The sequence below is a fragment of the Scaptodrosophila lebanonensis genome, unplaced genomic scaffold, assembly GCF_003285725.1.
Source record: "Scaptodrosophila lebanonensis strain 11010-0011.00,11010-0021.00 unplaced genomic scaffold, SlebRS2 tig00000113-arrow-arrow-pilon, whole genome shotgun sequence".
Taxonomy (NCBI): domain Eukaryota; kingdom Metazoa; phylum Arthropoda; class Insecta; order Diptera; family Drosophilidae; genus Scaptodrosophila; species Scaptodrosophila lebanonensis.
This window is the reverse complement of record NW_022060575.1, coordinates 1,471,058-1,487,706: the sequence shown is the minus strand read 5'-3', so window position 1 is coordinate 1,487,706 and position 16,649 is coordinate 1,471,058. Positions and strand designations below refer to the sequence as shown.

Sequence of the window (16,649 nt, the reverse complement as noted above, 5' to 3'; positions counted from 1 at the left end):
ACATTTTATGACCGTTTTAATGGTTCGATTCAAATAATATAAATATAATATGGTGAGCTAAATTATTGAATTAAATAGATGACTGACTGGCTGTCAAAACGAATGATTAGTTCGTTCCCCGGAACGGAACTATTAAATAGAATTCTCATCCCCACCTCCAACCCAAACAGCTGTTTCTGACCCGGCTGTATTTGTTGTGAAATTAGAATTATATACATATATTTTTTGAAACACAGAAAGTCTATCAACACAATTACCAAAACAAAAGACATAATATAAAAAATGGCAACAACATATATCAACAAATTGCTGCAACGAGTGGAATTATCGCAAAACCAAGAGGATAAGAAGCATTTCATCTACATGCGAAGCAAATGGTTGGAAAGCGAACAAGAAGTTGAATTTCTTATATTGCTAACAAAAAACAATCAAAACTACAAGGGTAAACTAAAATACTGCGAAATACGCAGCGCAGCCGATGAATTAGACCGGCCCTACGAAGAATTTTTAGCCGAGTGTAAAGAGGCCTTGACCACAAATATGGGTAAAAGTGGATTCGATTATGAAGTGGACAATGAGGTAAGAATATGGGTAGCTCAGTCATACATAGATGTTGTTGTTTGATACACATATATACATATGTTTTAATTAAGGCATTCAAGTTATTTAAATGTGAGGGCTATGAAACACTGTACTTGGACATACAGGTATGTACACATATACATATTTATGTATTTACATTAAAGTCCTAAATGGCAAATTGAAAGAAAAGACGAGATAAACTCAGAATATGTACATACATACATGTTTTAATACTTAAAGCTAGACAAGCTAAGCACCCCGAATCAACTGATGGATGCTGCTGTTGAAATTATAGCTATTGGTGGTTACAAAGTTTCTTGTCCCACTAATTCTGTACCAGAGGCAGTTACCGTACAATCCAGCGAAATATTAAAGGAATACAAGAACTCTATAGAGGAATACAAATTACGGGAACAAAAATTGTTGAAGAAATGCATTATGCTAATAAACGACAAGAAGGCCCGCATTGAAGAACTGGAAGAAACACTGAAGACATGTCGGTGCGTTGACATGGATGTGGCAAGAGACCCTTCTGAAGAAAGTGAGGCAGTTAATGCTGATGATGACGACTACGAAGGTCCAACGCAAGCAATGACAGAAATTCAAACAACGACTAGGGCTCGTACCCAGCGAATTTTGGATGACACCATAGAAAATTCGGATTAGGATCAGCAATTCATCAACTTCTGTATACTTAAGCTCCATTTGATTTACAATTGGGCAATGTTATAAGTACTTCTGAACAACAAAATGAATTCGTTGCTTGTATATATAGGTGCTTGTATATATATATATTTTTTATGTTTTTCTTCTTGTAATAAATTAGTTTTTAATTTATGTATGTATATGTATCCCATGTATAAATAAACAACAATACGACGTTAAACATAATACATTATCGTGTATGACTTACAATTAGAGACAGAAAATTTAAGATCGCGTTTTGGAATAAGTTAGTTTCAGATTTTTGGAATTTCTCAAATTAATAACAAAACATCGGTTCAAAATTAAAGCATTTGAATTGTACATAAGTATATATGTATATAGTATATATATATGTATGTATGTACGCTAATATATTATGTGTATGCGAAAGGGTGTGTAACATTAAAAAGAGCAAAACAATCAGCCTTAGAGTCGCAGCTCTGGCCACTCAAAGCGCAAGCAGATCATCATCAGCAGCTGGTTTCTTTGGCGTCTTCCTTAAGCTTTCGCCGGTTACCGCAGTGGTGGGATTGCTGGTGGCGGCGTTGTTGGATCCTTGGATGGTTGGAAGATTTTCGGCAGCCGCTGCGCGCTCCTCGAGAAATTTGTCAAACTCGGAGCTGGTCAGCTCTTCAATGCCATCTATGTCTTTCTGAAGAATGTTAAATTATATCAATTGGTCAGGTTAATTTCAAAATTATTTGTTTAAATTCATATGTTATGGAAAATAAAAAAAATGAAGCAAAATAAGAGCAAAGAATTACGAAACGTGAACCGTGTGATGTATGAGCTTAACTAGAAACATACAACAAAAGTTTTGCTACTTACTGAGCTGCCCAACCACGCCTCCATTTCATCGATTTCATTCTCTTTCGTCGACTTTATGGTGTGAGGTGTGTCAGTCAGTTGGAAAGCGCGCGTCGCAAAACAGAACCAATGAACAACAAACAAAGTAACGCAGGCATCGTAACAAAAATAAAAGCCAAACAGAATTCAGAGTTAAAAAAATATGCCAAATGTGAAATAAAGTATAATAATATAGGAAAAGAGCGCCATTAGTTATATCAGGCCCAGGCGGTCCCTGTACTCACTTTACTTACCACCGGCGGCTCGCCGGCTCCACGTTGTTTGTAAGGAGATGTCCCCGAAGCAGCCACACTGCCAGCCGCAGCATCAACTGATGGAATGTCGCGCAACAAATCACTTTTGCTATATTTTTATTAACGAGGGGAAACAAAATTTGTTTTGATAAAGCAATTCAAGTTAGAGTTATTGGGACCCTAATATTTATTTCCAAGTTTTATCGAACGATAATGTTATCCGATTTAAAAAGTGGCTACTAGGAACTAGTGGAATACTACATAAATCCAAGGGAAAACTAAACCCAACAGTTTATCTGAATAATAATTAGCAATTTGTAGAATACAGAAACATTTAAAAGTCATTTCAAAACAAACAAAATATTTGTTCACTTAGCAAAGGGAATCAACCACAAAAATTTAAATGGGAATAGGCCTGATCATAACGCTCAAATTCAAGTTTAAGAAAACAAACAAAGAAAAAAAAACTAAAAAAAAATTCCGAGTGACACAAATCGATTAGTAAGTCAAGTTTTCTATTTGTTAATTTAAAACTTATTTTAATGTTTATTTTAAATTTCTTTTTAAGTTATACTTGACATATAAATTTAAATGAAAAATATGCATTCGATGTTCAACCTTCGTGATACTACGTTATCTGAACATTCAGGCTTCCATTTTATAAACAGAGAACGTCAAAAAAGTAAGTAGCCATCGAGTTTTGAATAGTATGGGTGTTTGGAAAATTCTCTAAATACTATTAGAAATAAAAAATAGATCGTCACTTACTGATTGCCATCGGTGCGTGACTGCGCCAACATGTCAAACTCATCTCTACTGACACTGGCGGCACCGCCTACACTGGCGGAAGCTCCCAAATTCAATTGGCCAATGCTTTGCGGCAATTTCTCCTCACTGCTTTCGATCAGATCGATCAGCAGTTGATCACTTTTAGGTGTGTTAGTGGCCGTAGCTGCGTTTGTTGCTCCTGAAGTGGCTGATGCTGCCGCCGCTGGTACTCCCATCGCAGCACCCAAAACTGCAGAGGGCGAACTAACGGCACTGTTATTGTGAGAACGGTTCTTCTCATATCGCTGGTGGCGCAAAAATAAGTTGTTAAGCTCATCATTGATGCGCAAGAATTCGGCAGTTAGTTCATCTTCCTGAACGCGTCCTATCAAATCAACAATGCGCGACTGCATTTCCTTGCAGGTAGCAGTCAGCTCATTCAGCAGTACATAGTCGTCCGGCTCTTCCTGGCCCGGCTTGAGCACGCTTAGCATCTCTCCCAGTATGGACATATTGTTGTTAACTACCTCGAGCTCGGAGCGCAGTTTTGCTGTCTGCTCAGGCGTGAGAGTGAGAGGGCCAGTGGCCACTGGCGCCGCAACTCCTGGCATGGCGACCGCATGTTGAGGGGATATTGTTTGCTGGTGCAGCTGGACAGGCATCTCAGGAACGCTCTAAAGTCACGACAAGAAAGCTGGCTTAATTGGATAACCTTTAATGCTGAAAGTCAACTTACCCGCTGGGGCGTATAAATGGGCGCCATTGCATCCAAGTCTGTGGGCGGAAACTCTATACCCTTATTCTTTAGCTCCATATACATTTGCGTCACTCCATTCAAATCGGGTTGGTTCTTAAATGCATCCGCCCATATTTGTATCAGACTCAACACTTTCTCCTGTACAATGGCTGGCGGATCGTTTTTTGGCCCAATCAGCTTAACCAGCTCCTGTATAAAGTCCTTTTGGGCCACTAGCACATGGAATGCCTTGCCACAATTTTTGACGCACGTCTCCAGCACAGTTAGTGTATACATAATAACCTGGTTATTTTTTCCGGCATTCTGTGACAGGCGTTTGCGTATCGCCTTCATAGCATCGCGCGCCGTATCTGAGGACTCATTGATCATGTCACAGATTTCCATATTGGCAGCCCAGTTTTCGGATGCCAGACCCGCATCGGTTGCTTGTTCTGTAATGGGAAATTCATTTATGAAGGGTCAAAGAGAGCTATTTGAGTCTCTTCCACAACTTATCAATGCTTCGTACTGGACGCCCACCCATTAAATTGTTTAAACATTTCGAACATGCTATGTACATATTTAGCATTTTGGCGAGTAAACATGAAAAACATGTGAATGTTTGTATTTGAACATTTAGCACCTGACTTTTTTTCAGTGATCAGTGAAATCATGTGGCAATAGACCTAGACCCTATTTTAAAAAACCATATTTTTTAAACAAATAAGCACGTACTATATTTTAGAAAAAATATTTAATAGGTGCAATATACGAGAAATAGAAGGCGGCCCTTATTAACTAGTCAGCTGCGAATTGGAATGCAAGGCATGAAGCAACAAATTAACGAAACACAAAATAACCGCAAGAAATTCAACACCACACACACACATACACACAATCTTGCATACAAACGATACTACGAAAGTGCGGCAAAAACAAAACTGAATACATTAACACTTTTATGTAACGAATAACAACAAACGCGAGCAAAGGTTGATGACTAATTACATTTGACATTTGACTGAATGACGGTCTATGGCTCCAGCTCCCGAGGGGGGTGAAGTAGTCGCCAAGTAGAACTATTTTGGTAATTATCGTTCTGTTGTTAGTCGGTATGTGTAATCAAAATAGACATCATTATTGCGCTGACAATGCAATTATATGCACACATTGCTCACTACTTAATTTGTATTGTTTATGTCGTTGGTATCAATTGTCGTCTGTCGTCTTTATTCTCTCTGCTGTTGTTATCTTATCAAAAAGATGCGATAGCGTTACTACTACATACATATATGTATGTACATACATATGTGTATGAAAAATGGCAGCAAAAACAAAATCACTTTTTGTTGTCGGTGGGTGGAGCAGGCGATAGGTATGCGTGTTTGTGCGTTAATGTGTCATGAAATAAATCGACGAAAACGATCCAAGGAAAGTTGTTGAATGCAATTTTTCAGCATCTACGCAGCACTAAATACCGGTTATGTATATGTATAATAAGGAGGCTCTAAAAACCTTACCATATTGCACATTTCACAATGCAAGTGCGCAATTATACATATGTATTCTGATTTCCACAATTTAAAATTGTACACACATACACACTCAAAATCCACAAAATTAGTACGCTGCAACCTGGCCGATTTTTTTTTTTTGCTGTCCACTCACCTATACGCTGTCCCACGGGAGTGGAAAATACATTTCCGAGGCTTCCAACGTTGAAAAATGAGGCCATTTTATTGCACTTCCTATTGTTTAATATTATGTTTGTTATGGTTTCGCTGGAGCTCAACTCTTTACGCGCTTACATCTGCTTTGGGTGCACTTGCTGTTATGAGTGCCTCTCTCTCATGAGCCTTAAACATGGTGCTGTATAATACCAAAATAGTAGTCTTATCGAGCTATCGGCTAGCAACCCTGTGGATGGCAGCACTGAATGGAATGAAATTACATGGCATCTTTGTTTGACGAAAAATGATGCAAAAGAGAAATGAATGAAGCAGTCACAGTGGAAGGAAACACGAGGGAATCATTAAAATTAGGGAAATAATTAATAATTCGGAAAGTAATTAATTGTCGTAAAGTCGTAATGCGCCATTTTCGGCTGTGTGTTCTTGTTTTTGCAAAGAAAAAGTATTCTACGCACATAAAACCGAGTTGCGGGCTCACAGCGTAAAGCGAAAAAGCGTGCAAGTGTGTGAGTGTGCGTGTGTCGGTTGTCGTGTCGGTGTTGGTGTGTTGAGCGAGAAAAGAAGAAAAAAAGAACAAGAAAAGTGTGGTGGTGATTGTCGCGCGGGCAACAAAAACGTCTTGTGAAGGACGTGTCGATGACACGGGCTGGATCCTAGGATCATTGTCCAACAACAATAACGTATACAACAGCAGCAGTAAGAGCGCAGAGAGGCGGATGCTGCTGAATGTGTGGGCTTGGGCTTGTTTCATTTCCTTCTTGCATCACCACCACTCCCCCCGTCATCTTTCATTCATCACTAACTTTATTTCACGACTCGGCCAAGTTAATTTGTAACACTTCAATCGCTGGAAATCCCCCGTTATTGGGCTTGAGTGGCGCTTTCACACTGTGCTTGTGTATTTCCAAAAGCGCAAGAAAAATCCTTCAAAATTCCACCACAAACGCCCACCACTGCGAGCGCCATGCCCGTCTCGGTCGCTGTGTGCGAAACAGCAAATGTCGTCAACGCAGCTCTACGAGAATCGCTTGGCGTTAATGTTGGCAGAGGTGCTGACGAAGTTAAAACCGGCAGTGGTGGTGGCCACAATAACAATGGGTCCGCTTGCGACGAATCCGATGATAACTTGCAAAGTCAAATTGTAGCAAACGCAAAACGTGTCTTGCTGGCCAAAATCGAATATGAGGAAGTCGAAAATTACCACGAGTCGGTGCTGGAAGGCTTAAAATCGAAGTATGTCGTCATCAAGCCAACTAATAATAGCAGTGGGACTGGAACGGGAACGTCTGCAGCAAGCAACTGCAACGCCGGCTTTGGGAACAACAAAAGTGGTATTATCAGCAATGTTGGCAAAATTGTGGGCGTAAATGGACATGGTAAGTGTGTGAAAATGATAGGGAGGGCGTGGACATGGTTAGTCGATTTGAGCTGTTTTCCCTTTTACTCATTTGTCCCGCTTCGTGGAGTTGGCAAAATTGTCCATGTGCTTTAGTTTTTGTTCTGCTGGCACATTTACTTTTATATGTATGAACATATATGTATGTATATACCCACACATTTGTACACATGTATGAAGGTGTATGAAAATATTGGTTATAATACGAGAGAATCACGTGTGTTGTTTTAGTCATCTTGATTTACACATTTTTTTAAAAGTTGCTACTATTTTTTTACTACCCAACGGTTCTACGGCAGCACTGCTGCCTGCATATACATATGCCGACAGCGCAGTAAGCCGCAGCTGCATCAACAGCATACCTGTACTTCTTGATTTATATTTTTATGTTTGTATTTACATGTATATGTACATGTGTATGTATGTATTTACATGTGTACGTATGTATGTACATGTGGTAGTTAGACGGCTCGGCTGGTGTACGTGCCACCATATAAACAAAGTATGCACAAAAGACTGACGAAACAATTAATCCTGATCGTTATAAAATAAAAACAAAGAATCCTCACTACGAATTTACTATTATTTAGTACTGAATTACGCGAAAACGTGTCGCAATAGCTGATAAAATGTGTGTATGCATATACATATGTATGTACATATATACATACATAGTTTTTATGTATTTTGTAATCACAGCGCTCTGCGATTTTCTTCTACTAAAAGCGCCTCTTATACATATACCCATAAAAGTACATATGGAGATGTACATACATATGCATACATATTTATATAAATGTAATTAATTTTTTTTTGTGCCAGCGACAAAGAATGCGACGCATTTTCTTAGGTGTTTTATTTAACTGCGTTTTTTGAGTGGTGGGCTATAACAAAAGCGCAAGACGAGTGCAAATGTGAATCATTTCACACACACACACATATGCATAGTATTTGTCTGGCGCTGCACAAAGCAGGAAATCAGACAAAGCCAAGTTGCTGTCGTGAAAAATCATCTTGGCCATGCTGTTTTCTGGTCTTACCACAATGAAAAAACTCATGCTCACTTGTACAAGAGCCAATATATGTACATAGCTGGCAACACTGGAATCTACACCCGCAACAATTGAATTTGCATGTGTGCGAGAGAGACGGCACCTGTGGTGTGGGCACCACACTGGCTGACTACTTTGTATATATTTTTTTCAGCGAGTACAAAACGCTCGCTGTTATCAGAAGACACACGTTGCTTGTGTCAGCCCCCAATGCACCCCACTGCGCCCGTGTTCCACCAGCTGACCGAGCTGCTAATATGTGTAACCGTATATTTGTGTGTATGTGCACACCACCACTTTCCCCACCACGGTCACCATCGAGCCTCGTTGCTCGCTGTTTAGCTTTTGGCTGTGGATGTCTTGTCATATTCGTTTAATTTTAGTTCGGAGCGAAGAATTTGCAAATACGTGTATTTATTTTAATAGTATTTTCAATGCATTATGACTGTGATAAACATGGACACCTTCGCCTTGCTCTTAATTTACAAATTTATTCTTGTACCCTGTGGCACGCTTATAATACGAATATTGAAACTTTTGCTAAAGTCGTACAAATCGACCAATCTTGCTGTTGTTGTTTCTACACCCACAGACAACACCGTAAGTGGCAATCGCAAGCAGTCTGGCACATCTGATCAGCAGCAGCAACATCAACAGAATACCAATGAGCTCCCAAAACCAAGTCGCGTGCTTTACCCACGTGAGCGAATACGTATTGGATGGAAACAGTCGGAGCGCAAATGGCAGGTCGGCACAGGCCTCCTTAACGTGGGAAATACCTGTTATCTGAATTCCACATTGCAAGCCCTGTTCCACATCCCAGCATTGGCAAACTGGCTTGTATCAGAAACAGGACATGTTGATAACTGTAATATTTTGGAAACCGCTGGGTGCTGTATCATTTGTGCAATGATTAAAACGTTGCTAAGCACGCAGACTAGCAACACGGCTGTTAGGCCATTTCACATCTACACCAAGCTGAAGCAAATTTGCAAGCATATGCAGGTTGGTCATCAGGAAGATGCGCATGAGTTTCTCCGCTTCCTAGTGGAGGCTATGGAAAAAGCGTATTTGATGCGAGATAGAAACTACAAGGAACTGGATCAACTTGTAAAGGAGACGACGCCTCTGAATCAGATTTTTGGCGGCTATTTGCGCTCAGCTGTGCGTTGTTTGTCATGCAATCACGTCTCAATCACCTTTCAACATTTCCAAGATCTGTTGCTGGACATACGCAAGGCGGACACGCTGGAGGAGGCCTTTGATGGTTACTTCGCTCGTGAAAGGCTCGAAGACATGGGCTACAAGTGCGAGGGATGCAAAAAGAAGGTAAGAAATTGTTGTACCGTTTAATTCGTCTATGTACTAGTTCCTTATTACCCACACCAATGAATATTAATACGTATAAGGACTTATTTTAATGTAAATTTCATTGCGGCGAATATACATACATATTCTGCACTAAAATCCTGGAAGAACAATACACTTTATTAATCATTTTTTTCAAGGGTACGCATATATCCTTTTTTATGTTTCATTTGTATTTCATGGATATGTCTGATTTTATTTTTTGATTTTAAAAAGAATTCCTGTTCAATTACGCTTTACGAGAACAGTTGATCTAGATTTACAGAGAAATGTTGATAAAAAAATCTTCAAATTAAACTGGCTGTAAATATATAGAACGATTTAATTTATCGGAACTTAATAGATGTCGGTAATGAATTTGACTAATTTTTTAAATATGGACTCTTTTTAGGTATCGGCCACAAAACAGTTTAGCTTGGAGCGTGCGCCCATTACGTTATGCATACAGCTTAAGCGATTTAATATGATGGGAAACAAGCTGACGAAGCAAATAACCTTTAAGCCACGCATAGACCTTAGCAAATATGCAGCTAGAAGTCCAGCAGCCGCGACACAGCCTTTAACTTATCGTCTGGTATCTCTGGTCACTCATTTGGGTGTGTCGCAGCATTGTGGCCACTACACGGCGATTGGTTTGACAGAGGCTGGTGGCTATTACAACTTCGATGACAGTTATGTTCGACCCATTCAGATACATAGTGTTTGCAATACCAACGCCTACATTATGTTTTACGAGCTGGACACTCCAGCTGCGCCGGCACGCAGCCTGTCCACACAGCCATCGGCAGCGACAAGCAGTCCCAAGATAAACGGATTGCGTTTGTCAAATGGCCAGCATAGTATGGCGACGCCCACTTCAGCAGCCTCCACTGCCACATCTGGAAGCTCATCTGTGCCTGCATCGCCAACTCGATTCATTGGCCCACAACTGCCACCGGGTGGCTTAAATAATGGTTATACATCGCCTGCACATACGACGACCAATGGATTTGGGAACCATTCAGCGTCCAATCCAAAGATTGCTATACTTTATAAGAACAGCAGTCTTTGGAAGCAGGCTACAGCTTCAAGTGGCACGCCACAGAAACAGCAACAACAGTTGCAGCAAAATGGTCTCCTCGTGGGGACCGGGAAATTTCAAGAGCCTGCGTACACGAAGTCTGCATTGGCTGGCGCATCACATAAAAGCGAAACTGCTGCAATTGCAAATGGTAACAAAAGTTCCTCCTCCACCGCCAGCCACAAGGTCCTTATGCCAACGTCATCAGACGATGACGACGTTGATGTTGACGACAACAAAGTCAATCGACGCTCAGGCAAAGTAAATGCCACGCCCCAGTTGCCTAGCATGCCGAAACTGTTTGGTACAACGACCACCGCCTCCAGCAGCACGCCCGCCAAGCCCAAATTGACTCCGCTTAAGAGCCTGGTGCCGTACGAATCCGCCTCAGAAGAAGAGGAGCCAGTTTTGGTGGCGGTGGCCGCCGCCAATGTGGGCAATTTACAGTGCTACGATTCCAATCCCCGCAAGCGACGCAGCGGCGAAGAATCATCTGATTCCTCTGAGGAGGACGCTACACATACCGCTAATGGAAATGGCAATCATTGTAAAGCCAATGGTAAAAGTAAACCGCATGTCTGCTCGTCAACTAATGCCAATAACAACAACAACAGCAAACAAAAGACTGATGCTATAGACGAGATATTCAAAAGTTTAAACAACTACAAAAACAAACACAAGTCTTCGCCAAATACCGAAACAGATACTGATGATGGCGACGATGAGGAAGATGACGATGATGAGCGTAACAAAAAGAACAATAATAGCAGCAGCAAAAAAGCAAAAGCTACAGTGACCAGCAATGGATGGCGACCACAAAAGCCGCAAAACAGCAGCAATAGCAACAACAACAACTGCCGAGCGCCGCCTTCTCCTAAAACGCCACCCTCGCCGGCAGTCATCAAGAGCAAGACAGGCATTTGGCAAGTATCCCGCAGCGATGATCCTGAGAACGAGGATGAAACGGAGGATCGTAATAGTAGCTCAGATGTGGGCTCATTGACAGCAACTCTGAAAAATCCCAAAAATCCGTTTGCCACCAAGCCAGCGACGGCGACCTCAGCTGATGGCAATGCATCTAAGCGACAGAAGCTGCACAATGGCAGTGCCAAGACGCAACAGCAGACACGCCTGGGCAATGGCTATCAGAATGAAGCCAACAATGCCAATGCAGTTGGTGAGCTGCTCAAACAATCACATCGCGGCTACGGCTCGTCTGTGCTCACGTGGAATGGCAAACAGACGGAGCTGGATAAAGAGGTAAGTGTGATGAGATAATGGCTATAATGATAATTATTCGGCAACACTGTATCCCATTAGTCTACAAGCTTTAACTAAAAATATAACGGGCCATAGTTTTGCACGCGCTCACAGTTTTGTAAGCACTGTTCTGTACAATTAGTTAACAGTTTGGGTTTGTGTACGGTTCCCATTTCTGGAAAATATATTGTATGGTATACTCTAACCAAAGTAGTTGTGCATGGAATGCAGTGAAAGCAAGTCAAACTGAAAGAAAAAACAGAAATGATCGAGAGGATACGAAGAGCCAAAATAAAATTAATGTTGTTCATGTTTTTAAAGTATAAATTATTTGGGCTAACAAACAGACGTAGGTATGTAGCAGACTTCGCAAATTCTAAATCTAAGTTCGCCTGCAAAAGTGCTTCTCCATTACGAAATCTAATCGTAGTCAATCCAGGTCCACAAAAGATTCGACTTAAAGCCTCCACTAATATATGTACATACATATGTTCCAAACAAGTTTTGTGTAAACTATACCAAATTAATACTATACTTAATATAATTATTAAAAGATATGAAAAACTACTTATATTTTGTAAATGTATATATTTTAGTTGAAATACCGACTTTTTATAATTATATATTTCACTATATGTTTGGACTTATCCGAGTTTTGATCGCTCTTGTCCTTACTGTTTTTTTAAACAATTCATATATGCGAAATAGCTTTAAGTAATAACCGATCTTTATTTTTCTCTGCTTTTACTTAACATTCTCTGGCTTGGCTATTATTTTCTGTTTATTGTTGTTTACTAAAGAACTTGTTTGTAATGCATTTGTTTCCACCATTCCCCCATTCATATAGCCTTTTGATTTGGTTTGTGCGAAACGGATAACTGGTTACGGCGACATGGATGGGCACGACGCCAATGGCAATATCAATGCCGATGGCGTCAAATTTGACGTTGACGTTGATGTCGATATCGCCCTTGAACAGGCCGAGGCCGGGGTTGCAGCCATAGGAAGCTCAGCATTACAAATTTTTCCCGCCGCTGTTGCAGCTGCTGCTGCTAATGGTGACAGAGATGATGCTGAGGCAGTTGACGTTGCCAGTCTTCTGTAGGGGACAAGCACTCGACAGCTTGGCGTTGTCGACGGCTTCGTCAATTTGTCCACTTAATATTTTTGTGTAAACTATAATACAAAGAAAAACAATCAAGCAAACCATAATCTGTGATTGTGTTGAAGTTGCCAGCATGGACTTCAACGCCAGCCCGACTAGACTACCCTGTGCAATACCTGTTAGGATATATCCGAATCATAGAGCGCATAGGTAATGAGAAGCAATGCAGTCGGACCTCGAATGTTTTCAATTGATTACTGGAACGTATGCGTTATTGAGAATCATATCAACGTAATTTTTTGTTTTGCATTAAAATTATATAATTGTCCAAATTAAAGACAACTAAAACTTACATTTTTTATATTATATGTAATTAGTATACGTATACGTGAAGATATTTTCATGGCGCGCCACATTAAAATTCTCATTTTGTTGGAAAATTCTTAATAATAGACTTACGCGATCTTCGAGGTCCGATTGTACGAATAACCGATCACCGAATGAAGCTTATGATATGACTGCAACTTTCCATAGTTCGATTAATTTATAAAATGTGCGTCCTACCTGCGCGCTCCTGTTACCGTTTTGCCACTCACGCACACACAAACATACATACATATATACAAAAACACATAGCGCTGATGTTCTATAAAGCCAAGATATGAGCTATATTTGTCTTGTTCAAAATAACATAATTTAAAACCTTCATCTCCATAAGCTTCATTGCCAAACCATCTAGGTAAAAATTCCAACCTCATCTAATACAATCAACATTTTGTTTGGTTCTGCTCTTTGCAGTTGGAAGCTGAGGCGCGTGAGCAGCGCCAGCGTGATCAGGAGGATGATGAGGAGAACGAAATGGATCGAGGGCGTCAGCGAAAAGTGAAGTCGGCGACCAAATCGGTGAACAGCACACCCGGATATAATCCATTCCAGGAATACCAGGAGAACCAAAAGCGCTGGCACAAACCAAGCAACGGCGGTGGGGGTTATCCGCGTGCCTATAATCAGAACTATCGCCAGAACTTTCAGCAACGCAACAAGTTTAAGTTCAATCGCTTTAGCGGATCTGCTGGTAGCAAATTTCAGCAGCGAGCGCTACAACGTCATTTGGCCGCCGGTGGTGGCTTTACAAGGCGCCAGCAGCAACACCACCATGCACAAGGATCACAGCAGCAACAGTCGTCCTAACTATGTAACAACCTGGTGGTGCATTATAATGAAGCCTTTCTTTGGTTAGCTTCTGCTGCTTGTTAGCAGTCCTCTTTACTGGCCAGCAAGCGAGACTTTTGTAAACTTTTTAAACTGCTTATGAACGTAATTGTAGGATCTTAAGCTATAAGCTAGATTTGTTTTGACCCATCGCTCACTCCCATAAGTTTTAAGAAAGAGTGTGGCATTTTATTTATTGTTTTAGATGATTTTTGGGTAACTAGCGATTACACAGGAATTTTTTACATTTTCGAAAAATGATTTCCAACACATTCTTCACAAACACACGCACCCAAATTATACAAAACAAATTATGCAAGATTACATGAATTTTTTGAAATTATAAATAAAGAAACCCGCATATTTTTAAGAGACTAATAAAATAATATGTTTTAGCATTTTAAGTCTGTATATATTTTTGAGTATAGGAACTAAAAAGCAAAAAAAAAAAGAAAAAAAAACATTTCATTTCGTTCATAGCATTAGGTAGCTGCGGCGAAATAAAGTGCGAATGTTATAAACCAAACTAGTAATGATAATAATAAAACACATACAAACCAACATGTTAAAAATATGTAATTACTATTGTATGAACAAGATTATTGTGCAACACACACAAAGCAGGGCAAGTATGCCGATTGATTGAAAAAATTAGCAAAATTATGATAACGAATAGAAGCAAAAATACAGTTTATTCGGTTTATTTAATATAATAGTAAATAAATCATAAAACAGAACTAAAATAAATGATAGATTTTAAAAAACTGAAAAAAAAAGTTCTCTGAAATGTGCGTTAGTCTGCGTTTCTTTTTCGTCGCAGCTCCTTTTTGTTTATCATTCGCCCTTTGCGGTATCGGCTTGGCTGTGGCTGACCATATTTCAACTTTTTCCTTTGACTCTTTGGAACATTCTTTAAAGTATTGTTGTGATCGCGTCTGGATTTTTTCTGATTCGCTTTTTTGTCAAATTGCTCTTTTATTTTGAATAGTTTGCTCTTTTTGATTTTTTTCAACGTTTTCGTTTTCATCAGTTTGTCCAAGTCTTTTTTGCTCTTGATTTCTGCAGTTTTACTGGATTTCTTGACCTTGTCATCGTCGGTAAGCGGTGCGGATTTGCGCTTGCGCTCGTTAATATCGAAATCCATCCCAGGTATACAATTTGCTTTTGCTTGCTCATCCTCAACATCACTTTGTGCCTGATCCTCATCCGTTGCACTTTCTTCTGCACAGTTGGCCCCAAGCATATTCCTTTGCGCTGTCAAATCGTTGGTAGAGAGCTCAACGATTTTCACTTGGACTTCGTCATCTTCGTACGCTTTTTCCTTTTTTGCTTCGTCTTTGTCTTCTTCTGTGAGTTCTCGCAACGGCTCGAATGACTTTTTGAGGTGCTTAAAGCCCTCCTTTACCTCCTTCCTGATGCGTATGCGTTCCTCCTTAAGGTTACGTTCGAGTTCGACTTTTGCGCGTGAGCGACGTTCGTTCTTGCGCTTGCGAAAACCTGTTAAAAACTCTCTTTAAAGTAGTGCATTTAGTTTTACTGTGCTCAGAAATAAGATCACATTTACTTACTTCCGTTTCTGCGGGTCAAATACAATGTCAATTTTCTTTTTATCTTGCTTCTTTCGGGCCATTTTGATAAAAATCTAACGCAGTGTGCTTAGTTTGTTTACGTCGCAACATGTGCGGTTGAGAGAAGTTGGTACTGCCAACTTGATATTACTGTACCTATCGATAGCTTATTCCGCAATGGCTTCCCAACTGTAGAACACGTAACAGAATTTGTAAAAACGAAGTCAACTCCATTGCGAATTCAAATGTTATTCGCATAGCCGTTTTGCTGGTAATGATTTGAAAACTGCTTTAGTTGGATTATCTTAAAGAGCTACAGCTTTCTGTAGAGTGTTTGTCAACATTTTAAATGGTATTTTCGTTAGTTGCTTAAATTTTGCTTAGGATAATTGATTAAAAATATGAATCACAGAAATCTGTCTAGTCTCTGAATAAACGTTTTTACTATGGTACCGTGGAGGAAAATAAAATAACTAAATTTTCACCTCTACTTAATCTGAAAATGTAATTGATTTAGAGCAATGAGTCAATACAGTTTTTTTACATGAGTGAAATGTTTAGTTAATTTTTAAGTAAACGTACCGTCTGCGAAACACTACACATATGTTATTTTGACCGACTCTGTAGTTTTTAATAATCAAAAATATTAATTTATCTATCTTCTTTATGTATAAAAGTGGAAGTATATATATTCGCTATGGACTTCGAACCCCCTTTCCGATTTTGATCAAGTTTTCTCGTATCGATTCATCAAATGCGAGAAAGGGCATACACATCTAGAGCCATAAAAACATTTAAAATTAGATTTTTCTCTGCACATCTTATCCAAAGCACCAAAAGCATATTTAATATTTATGTACACTTATTTCTCAGTTCAATTAAAAGAACAGTGCACATTCGCACTTCTCATGCAAGGATCTAATTGAAATTATAAAAAGCGGAGGTGTTAGGAAAGATGTGATTTCGGAAAGCTTAAAAAGCACTACTATTCAGTGGCGCAGCAAAGCAAAACGGATACACTAATTTATGAATTAAAGGAAAATTTC

The 16,649-nt window shown here is 39.8% G+C and overlaps 4 protein-coding genes across 7 annotated transcripts; 2 read left to right on the top strand and 2 right to left on the bottom strand.

Annotated features, from left to right (window-relative positions):
* Nucleotides 1–222: 222 nt before the first annotated feature.
* Nucleotides 223–1,383, top strand: LOC115628379. Its single transcript, XM_030524460.1, has 3 exons — nucleotides 223–579; nucleotides 654–707; nucleotides 823–1,383. The coding sequence occupies exons 1-3, from the start codon at nucleotides 283–285 to the stop codon at nucleotides 1,246–1,248; spliced, it is 777 nt and encodes a 258-aa protein (XP_030380320.1). The 5' UTR covers nucleotides 223–282; the 3' UTR covers nucleotides 1,249–1,383.
* On the bottom strand, nucleotides 1,359–5,781 carry LOC115628377 (TOM1-like protein 2). Its single transcript, XM_030524458.1, has 6 exons — nucleotides 5,560–5,781; nucleotides 3,892–4,343; nucleotides 3,156–3,829; nucleotides 2,379–2,496; nucleotides 2,116–2,166; nucleotides 1,359–1,939 (listed from the first exon to the last, which is right to left on the bottom strand). Exons 1-6 carry the CDS (start codon nucleotides 5,624–5,626, stop codon nucleotides 1,736–1,738), a joined length of 1,566 nt encoding a protein of 521 aa, XP_030380318.1. The 5' UTR covers nucleotides 5,627–5,781; the 3' UTR covers nucleotides 1,359–1,735.
* Nucleotides 2,790–14,439, top strand: LOC115628376 (ubiquitin carboxyl-terminal hydrolase 36). 4 transcript variants are annotated; one of them, XR_003995793.1, is made up of 5 exons: nucleotides 5,794–6,958; nucleotides 8,623–9,359; nucleotides 9,790–11,718; nucleotides 12,566–13,033; nucleotides 13,622–13,759. XR_003995793.1 is itself a non-coding variant. In XM_030524456.1 (4 exons), exons 1-4 carry the CDS (start codon nucleotides 2,979–2,981, stop codon nucleotides 14,012–14,014), a joined length of 3,150 nt encoding a protein of 1,049 aa, XP_030380316.1. In that variant the 5' UTR covers nucleotides 2,790–2,978; the 3' UTR covers nucleotides 14,015–14,439. The 4 variants fall into 4 exon arrangements, 3 of the variants coding, with proteins under 3 accessions (XP_030380316.1, XP_030380317.1, XP_030380315.1); XM_030524456.1 differs by lacking the exons at nucleotides 5,794–6,958; nucleotides 12,566–13,033 and adding an exon at nucleotides 2,790–3,069 and having other exon boundaries at nucleotides 13,622–14,439; XM_030524457.1 differs by lacking the exons at nucleotides 12,566–13,033; nucleotides 13,622–13,759 and adding an exon at nucleotides 11,779–11,998 and having other exon boundaries at nucleotides 5,795–6,958.
* Nucleotides 14,440–14,695: 256 nt separating this feature from the next.
* Nucleotides 14,696–15,720, bottom strand: LOC115628378 (ribosomal RNA-processing protein 17). Its single transcript, XM_030524459.1, has 2 exons — nucleotides 15,604–15,720; nucleotides 14,696–15,546 (listed from the first exon to the last, which is right to left on the bottom strand). Exons 1-2 carry the CDS (start codon nucleotides 15,663–15,665, stop codon nucleotides 14,829–14,831), a joined length of 780 nt encoding a protein of 259 aa, XP_030380319.1. The 5' UTR covers nucleotides 15,666–15,720; the 3' UTR covers nucleotides 14,696–14,828.
* Nucleotides 15,721–16,649: the final 929 nt, after the last annotated feature.

Bases quoted from the DNA above. Each gene is read 5' to 3' on its own strand.
- LOC115628379 (XM_030524460.1), top strand. From the start codon at position 283: ATGGCAACAACATATATCAACAAATTGCTGCAACGAGTGGAATTATCG. The intron at 580-653 runs GTAAGAATATGG...GTTTTAATTAAG, and splicing joins ATTATGAAGTGGACAATGAG to GCATTCAAGTTATTTAAATG. The intron at 708-822 runs GTATGTACACAT...TAATACTTAAAG, and splicing joins CACTGTACTTGGACATACAG to CTAGACAAGCTAAGCACCCC.
- LOC115628377 (XM_030524458.1), bottom strand. From the start codon at position 5,626: ATGGCCTCATTTTTCAACGTTGGAAGCCTCGGAAATGTATTTTCCACT. The intron at 4,344-5,559 runs GTGAGTGGACAG...TTCCCATTACAG, and splicing joins TCCCGTGGGACAGCGTATAG to AACAAGCAACCGATGCGGGT. The intron at 2,497-3,155 runs GTAAGTGACGAT...ATAAAAATATAG, and splicing joins TCACGCACCGATGGCAATCA to CAAAAGTGATTTGTTGCGCG.
- LOC115628376 (XM_030524455.1), top strand. From the start codon at position 6,547: ATGCCCGTCTCGGTCGCTGTGTGCGAAACAGCAAATGTCGTCAACGCA. The intron at 6,959-8,622 runs GTAAGTGTGTGA...CTACACCCACAG, and splicing joins TGTGGGCGTAAATGGACATG to ACAACACCGTAAGTGGCAAT. The intron at 11,719-13,621 runs GTAAGTGTGATG...TGCTCTTTGCAG, and splicing joins AGACGGAGCTGGATAAAGAG to TTGGAAGCTGAGGCGCGTGA.
- LOC115628378 (XM_030524459.1), bottom strand. From the start codon at position 15,665: ATGGCCCGAAAGAAGCAAGATAAAAAGAAAATTGACATTGTATTTGAC. The intron at 15,547-15,603 runs GTAAGTAAATGT...ACTACTTTAAAG, and splicing joins TTTGACCCGCAGAAACGGAA to AGAGTTTTTAACAGGTTTTC.